The sequence below is a fragment of the Phragmites australis genome, chromosome 11 (genome assembly GCF_958298935.1).
Source record: "Phragmites australis chromosome 11, lpPhrAust1.1, whole genome shotgun sequence".
Classification (NCBI taxonomy): domain Eukaryota; kingdom Viridiplantae; phylum Streptophyta; class Magnoliopsida; order Poales; family Poaceae; genus Phragmites; species Phragmites australis.
Window position 1 is genome coordinate 31,133,575 of NC_084931.1, and position 7,679 is coordinate 31,141,253.

The 7,679-nt window shown below is 44.0% G+C and overlaps 1 protein-coding gene across 1 annotated transcript; it reads right to left on the bottom strand.

Moving 5' to 3' along the window:
- Window positions 1–1,935: 1,935 nt before the first annotated feature.
- Window positions 1,936–4,624, bottom strand: LOC133885664 (pentatricopeptide repeat-containing protein At3g49240, mitochondrial-like). Its single transcript, XM_062325402.1, has one exon. The coding sequence runs from the start codon at window positions 4,031–4,033 to the stop codon at window positions 2,120–2,122; it is 1,914 nt and encodes a 637-aa protein (XP_062181386.1). The 5' UTR covers window positions 4,034–4,624; the 3' UTR covers window positions 1,936–2,119.
- Between the last annotated feature and the right edge of the window lie 3,055 nt (window positions 4,625–7,679).

Sequence of the window (7,679 nt, forward strand, 5' to 3'; positions counted from 1 at the left end):
GCTGTTGGGATTGTACGATAGCTGGGGCTCACTTTCTGCTTTCTCGTGTAGTTTGCGTTGCAGTTGCTGAGGATGGATTTTTGCAACAAGAACCCATCTCTTTTACATGCTGCTGCTACTAGTAGCAAATACAACATTTGCAGTAATACTGAACAAATAGAAAACAACTTTCAATAATTACGCATCAAATTTTCATGTAAGTATTTCTCTTTCTATGCATCAAGTGTAGTTGCATAGGGCTCAAACAGAGAAATAATAATCTCTCCTAGTTAAAAATACGTAGTATTTTCCACACCAGGCATCCCACACTAAGTTTTGACAGCCTCCACTCTAATCTCCGCATGTCGCTCTCCTTTCAATTCCTCTCCCAATCTGAGCTCCTCTGAACAAACCACGTCTCGCCGCAACCTTCTTCCGCTCCTTCCCTCTCCCCGATCATGTGGCGAGCAGCGTCACAACTGTAGCCCAACCACCCCCATTCACTCGCCTAATGACGGCCGCCGCCACCGCCGTTGGCCACCAAATGGTGTCCTTCGCATCTCCTTCCTCTCTCCTCCTTTTTTCGTTTTGGTTTTTCTCTCTCAGATCCAGGCGGCAACAGCTGGATTTCCCCCTATAAACCCTAGGCAGCCGCCACCCGTCTCCACGCATCACCGCCACTCTCCACCACCTCCTCCCCCCTCCTCATCCATTGTCGCAGTCGCTGGGCCGACCACGCGGCCAACTCTTTATACGACGTCCTCAGCCTCCGCCCATGATCTAGCATGACAGAGATCAAGGCTACGGTACACCGCCTCACTCCCCGCCTCCGCCAAGGACTTCATCTGTGTCCACGCCGCCTACTCCATGCTCTCCAATATTAAACATTGTACTTTTTTAGCACTTGTCTGACAAAATACTGATTTTACCTTGTCCTGGACTTAAATAGGGGCCATCTCTTTTTTCAGCTTTGCAAACAGGGTTTTCTTAGGCAATTTAATTTCATAGTTTCATTTTTGTGCCTATCAAGTTGTACTAAATTTTAATTAAGCTACTTTTTTATCTGGCTAGGAGGAGCTTGCACGCATCTATGCTAAAATTATATCAGCCATAGCTTGCACGCATCTATGTTAAAATTGTATCAGCCATAGCCCCCTTCATGTACTCATTAGAATATTGATTTTTTTTCTAGATATTTCTACGTTTCTAGGTCATGCTAACCGACTTTGGCGTGTCAAAAGAATTTGATGAAAACACTAGATCAAACTTAATGTATGGTACTGTTGAGTATATAGCACTAGAAATTGTTTAGAGCAAAAGTCATGATAAGGCTGCAGACTGATGGAGTGTGGGAATCCTACGTTTTGAAATGCTTACCGGCAACGTGAGTTATTTGAGAAGGAAGCTTCTAACTTCAATTGCTTGCTTCGTAGATGATTTATCTGTTTGATATTTTTTTTATTTGTGTGCTTATTCTTTTGCAATATATGGTAGGCCCAATTTGTTGGTGGAAACAGAGACAAAATTCAACAGAAGATAGTGAAGGAGAAAATAAAGCTGCCCACATATTTGTCTAGCGAAGTTCACTCTCTGTAGAAAGGCATAAGTTACTCCTATATTCACCTTGCTCCCATATACTTTGTCCAATCAGCTTGGTATTTGTGTTCAAAGTCAACAGTTTTGAGCTTCGGAAAAAAATCATGCATGGACTGCTTGTGCAGCCCTAGATTTCTCAGTTAGGATATATAACTACCGCCTTATTAGTTGGATTGATATTTAGATATCTTTTCTGCTAATCTCATATCGTTGTTACTATTAAGAGATTCATCTTAACTTCACTATCTCAAATCTCCCGCGGAATTTGCAGTTTGTCCACTCCGAAGCTCAATTCGCCACCAATTTAGCCGGTTCGATGCCCCCCTGGTTCGCTTCATCATTTTAGACACCATTGCGATATAGTGTAATGATGCTAGATTTAAGACCCGTTACAACATACGAGCATCGTACTAGTTTTACCAAAAGATGAGTCTTTGGCATCTCAGAAATTACTGATCAATGCTGTTAAAATGATACAAAATGACAAGCTATAACTTATAACCAAGTGTCACGAACAAATCCTGGACATGATTTCTCGTGGCCATCACAGTTGTCCGTTCCCATCTACTTCTTTTGTTTCTGCAATTAGTGGAGTGCCTTGAAGTGCGCCTTCTCCAGCTGATCTAATGCCTAGCTTACTGAGAAAGCCACCATCCAGAGTGTTTGCATCAGGTGCAGGCACAGCACCTCCGTTCTCCATCTTCCTTTTATGGCTCAGAATAGCTTCAATGGCAGCAGCACTAGCTCTAGCTGCGGCAGCGTCCTTAGCCGCAGCCTCTGCCCTCTTTCTCTCCCTCTCTTCCTTGGCAAGAGCCTCTGCCCTTGCCTTCTCTTCCTCGGCCCGAGCGGCTGCTTCTGCCTTTTCCCTCTCCACGCCCTCATATAGCTTGGCAATGTCATCTTCCCTGCCATCTCCACGCAGTGCCCCTTCCAGGAGCTCCCTCACTTCATCGCTGAACACCACCTTCTCGTCCAAAATAATACCTTTTGCAACCTTGGCTGCATCGTCCAACCGACCAGCACCAACATAGGCCTTCAGCAGTGTCTCATAGCTTGAGATGCTTGGGCTGACTCCCTTATCCTTCATCTGATCAAAGTACTCATATGCCTTGTCAAGCATACTGAAACCGACCAGGCCATCAACAATCTTATGATATGCAGCTGCATCTGGCTTCAACTCCAATTCAGCCATTTTGTCAAAGTAACAAATACCATCATCGATGCGACCAACATTGAAGCATGCTTCCATGAGCAGTATACATGTCTCCTCGTCCGCACCAACGCCACACTCGCACATCTCATTGTAGAGCACCTCCACCTCACCTATCAACCGGTTAAGCCCCAGATGCCGTATCAGATTATTATACACCGCTACATCCTGCACCAGCTTCCATTCCCCCATCCTTCTAAACACCGCAATCGCATCCTCAAACCTCCCAGCAGCACAATAAGCATCGACCATCACACTGCAGCTTCTCACGTCAACCGCAATCCTCAGTGGAGGGTCATGCTCTCCGAGCATTCTGTCGAACAGCTTGAGTGCATCGTCCAACCTCCCATTCTGCCCAAGCGCATCAACCACCTCATTGTAGCTCTCGGCCCCAAACCTCACCTCCGATTCTGCACCGAGCACCTCATTGTAACACTCCATCGCCTTCTCCTCCATTCCCATAAGGAAGTACGCCTTCATGAGGCTCCCGTACACAATGCCATCAAGAACCGGCTCGCCCCCAAGCTTGTCTTTCTGTTCTTGGTACAGCTCCACAGCTTTGGACCCATCCCCAGCATCCACGAAACCGGCCATGAGGAGGCTGTAGACCTTAGGGTCCGGGCCGACGAACCCAGAGTTGAGCATCTCATCCTTGAGCTCGACGGCATCCGCGAGGCGGCCGTGGTCGGCTACGAGGCACTCGATGACGACGCGGTAGGCCGTGGGGGAAGGCGGCACGGGTGACCCGGGGCGCGCGAGGAGACGGAGGTGGTGAACCGCGTCGTCGGGGAGGCGGCGCGCGGCGAGTGCGGAGAGGTAGAGCGCGTGCGTGGCGGCGGTGGGTGGGACGGCGGCCTGGAGCGCGAACCGGTGCAGCGCGAAGAAGTCGTCGAGGCGGCGCGCGCGGAGGAGCGCGGCCAGGACGGCGGTGCAGGTGAAGGAGGAGGGGCGGCAGTTGGAGTGGAGCGCGTGGCGGGTGAGGAGCGCCGCCTCGGGTAGGTCAGCCTGGGGGCCCGACAGGAGCGCGAGGATCCGGTTGTGGAGCGCGAGGCGGGACGGGGCCAGCGTGGGGAGCGGCTCCGCGAGGCGCACGGCGCTCGGGGAGGGCTTAGGGGCGGGGGGCGTCGCGACGAACGCGTCCCGGAGGCGCTCGCGGCGGGAGGCCGCGGCCGAGGCGGCGTCCGCGTGCGCGAGCGGGTAGAGCGCCGGTACGAGACGGCGCGCGGAGAGCGGCTTTGGGAGCGACATCTTCTGCGGCGCGGCGCGGCCGTGCGCGGAAGCCGGAAGGGGAGGAGGAGGGTTTTGGGTTCCGGGAGTTCTGAGTTGGGAGGAGATGACCGCCCGAGAGAGTCTGAGAGGCGGTTGGGTAGCAGAAGACGGGTTTTGGTACGACGTGTACTACGCCTTCACTGAAGGGAAACGGACTCAGCCTTCTAAATTGAAATACGTAGTTCATGACAAGATGTGCATACATCGTTGTGATTGGAGATGAACGTTGACATTGTCTAGAGCATTTCGATGGGGAATTGTCTTTTTTTTCTCTCGCTCTCCAGTGTGATTCCGAGTTTTCAATTCTGGATGGACAGGCTAAAAATTATCATAAAATGTTGTTCACCTTCTTCTCCCAGTTATTCTAGGGCTCGTAGGAGCTCTGTCGCTTCCATCATAGGGAAGCAAAAACATTGAGATCTAAGATTCAGTGACTGTCGGTGTAATAGTTTAGTGGTGCCCTAACAGGAGGACTCATACCATTACATATCAGTTGATTGTAGATGTTTTCAAGACCACAGTATCATCCTGCAATCAGGACAAGACTCATGTGACCAGAAGACCCTGCCCACTCAAATCTCATTTAATGTTATCTATTTAAGTTTTTTTTTTCCAATTGCACTTTTAGCGAGTAAAATCATGAGACGACGTGATGTTACAGTGTCCTATCTTATAGTATTTAATACTACAGAATGACTTAATGGATAAATGTGACAACATCAATGTTGATTACTTGACTCGAGGCGTGCAAGACAACTAGAGAAGGTGGACGTACATACCCACTGTCATGATAAGCTAAAAATAGCTAGACCTCGTCAGATATAGATCTATCATTTGTTTTAGCATAATTCGTTTGTATGATATCTTTTTTCTTAGTATATAAAAAGGTGAATATCTTAATAAAGTAATAGACACTTTGTAACAAGTTCATCCAAGTCATAAAAAATACATAACACATAAAGATATTATTTCACGAGAAGTCTAAATCTAGATAAATTATTATGTTCTTAAGTTAATTTGATATACACCCATGAGAAAAGTAGACTAACACGTCCTCATCCTATATACCAGATTTATTATCAGTAATCATCCGACAGTGACGTATTCTAATTCAAAACTGAGAAGGTCGCTCGTAGTAGTCTTAGATCGCCATTGTGGACAAAATCTCTCTCTTTCTCTGGAGCTCAAAAAGAAAAGCAACAATTTCGAGGCGCTAAACGTACGTCACTCGTTTGGCAGAAGAACAGCGGAACCCCAGGTGTGTGACAGTTTTCACCATACGTAACAGCCGTACATGAAGCAATATCCGAAGAAGAAATGGACATAATCACGTCACATACACCAGCAGAGTATGCTAGAGTGAACCCAGCATGTTCTTTTTATTGGCAGCATTTCCTTGCAATATTTTCAATGGAAGAAAAGTACTTTATTTCTTCCTTTCTCAATCTAATTGGCCCACTAAGCTGTGCAGCCAATGTCCATTTTTCATGCCAGGTAGTGGCCAGAAACAAAATCAAAAGCGAACACTTTTGTATGCCAATTGCCAAGCAACAAAAAATTCAAATTCCACAAGCTAAACTGAACTGAAACCTCGACTAATTTGGGGTTGTTTGGTTATTGACTCAGGAAGTCGAGTTAAAATTTAGTCATATTAAAATTGAAACAAATAGAGTAATGTTTGGTTTGAGAGGGTCGGACAAAATCGGAGTGATCATTTTAGGTGTTAAAATCTCGTCTAGTTTTGCTATAGAAAAAATTTGACAGGTGATTTCCTATGCGTGACTAAGGCCCCTTGGAACGGAGGATTTCCAAAGGAAAACTGTAGATGCCTTTGGTTCACAAGAAAGCCACGAAGAAATCTCATAAGAATACTGTTGCTACCCTACGATTTCACGGGAAAAAACATCCACTCGAACCTCTTTCGCTAGCTCGCGCGAAGGATCGAGGCAAATCGATCATCATCATCCTCATTAGCCACTAGGCAAGAATAACAGGAACAAGGAACTAGGCAAGAAGAACAGGAACGAAGAACCCCAGGCAGCTCGCCGTACCGCCGCCGCACGAATATGAGTGCTCAAGCGCACCGCGAACGAGAGTGCCGTGCCGCTCGAGCTCGCCCCTGCCGCTCGAGCTCCTCTCTACCGCAGCTCCACGCGGCCGCACGAGAGTGCCGCGCCGCTCGAGCTCTCCCCACCGTAGCTCGCCGTGCCGCCGCCGCACGAGCTCACCCCCGCGGCCCCGCCGCTGGAGCTCCTCCTCACCGCAGCTCGCCCTGAATAGGAATGAACGCTAAAACGAGTGGATTTCTTTTTCGAGCCGTGGGAGACAACGAGTGGATAAGGATGATGTCCGAACAAGTGGACAAACTATCGAGAGGATAAGGTACAGTAAAGTGGTATTGTTCAGATGTAAAGTGTAGTGGTTTTGTTACCTTAACCTACCGTAGGTTCTAACTATTTCAATGTTTTTCTTATGACTCATCTAAACGCTAATTCCTATACAATTTATGTATTTTTCAAATTCTCTGTTTTCTACCCATCATCTTATCATATTTTTATATTTTTATTTCTACATTTCTCAATTCCTATATTATAAAAACAATATAAAATTTAGTTTGACAGGAGTGGAGAACCAAGGGCGACAGCGACTTCCGACCACCCTGGAATCTTCGATGTAATATGCCAGAAACCCCTCGCCGCTTTGGACTCCCGAGTGACCATGTTTTTAAGATTGAATTGTATAAAATTATAAGTATTGTGTTATTTGTAATATAAAATTATAAATATTGTATCTAGTAACATAAAACTATAAGTATTATGTACTTTTCACATAAAACTTAATTTTAATTATATTTATCTAAAAAAATAGTCTTATATTTATTCAAAAATCATAGAATTTTTTATATATGGTACATAATATATGTATAACCTATTTTAATTAGATTCATCTAAAAATCTTATATAAAATTTAAAATAAAATTCTTAAAAAACTACTTTTATAACTTTGAACAATTGTTAGGGACTCAAATAAAATCTCTAAAATATGAAAAAAAAATCATTAATATTCTTCTTATATGATATATTACTTTCTAAAATTAATTTCAGCTCTAAATTATAGGATGAAAAATGAGTTCTTTTGTAATTCTATATTTATATACTTATAAATGAACTCACTCTTTTACTATATAAACTAGAGCTAGAAATAATTTTACAAATTAGTTCATTATATAAGAAAAATATTAATGATTTTTTTTATATTTTGGGGATTTTATTTGAGACCCTAACAATTATTAGGAGTTATAAAAATAGTTTTTTTTAATAGTTTAAATTCTACACGCACTTTTTAGATAAATCCAATTAAAATAAATTTCAAATGAATAATACTTACCAAAAAATCTATAATTTTTAGAGAAATATAAGACAATTTTTAAATAATTTAATTAGAATCAAATTTTGTATAAAATTAATATACAAAACTTATAATGTTCTATTATTAGATATAATATTTATAATTTTATGTTACAAATAATACAGTACTTATAATTTTATGTCATTACTCGCCGCTTTAGTACGATACGAGAAAGTGCAGGGGTACTTTTGTCCAATGAAGAAGTCGGTATAAACCG

Bases quoted from the DNA above. Each gene is read 5' to 3' on its own strand.
- LOC133885664 (XM_062325402.1), bottom strand. From the start codon at position 4,033: ATGTCGCTCCCAAAGCCGCTCTCCGCGCGCCGTCTCGTACCGGCGCTC.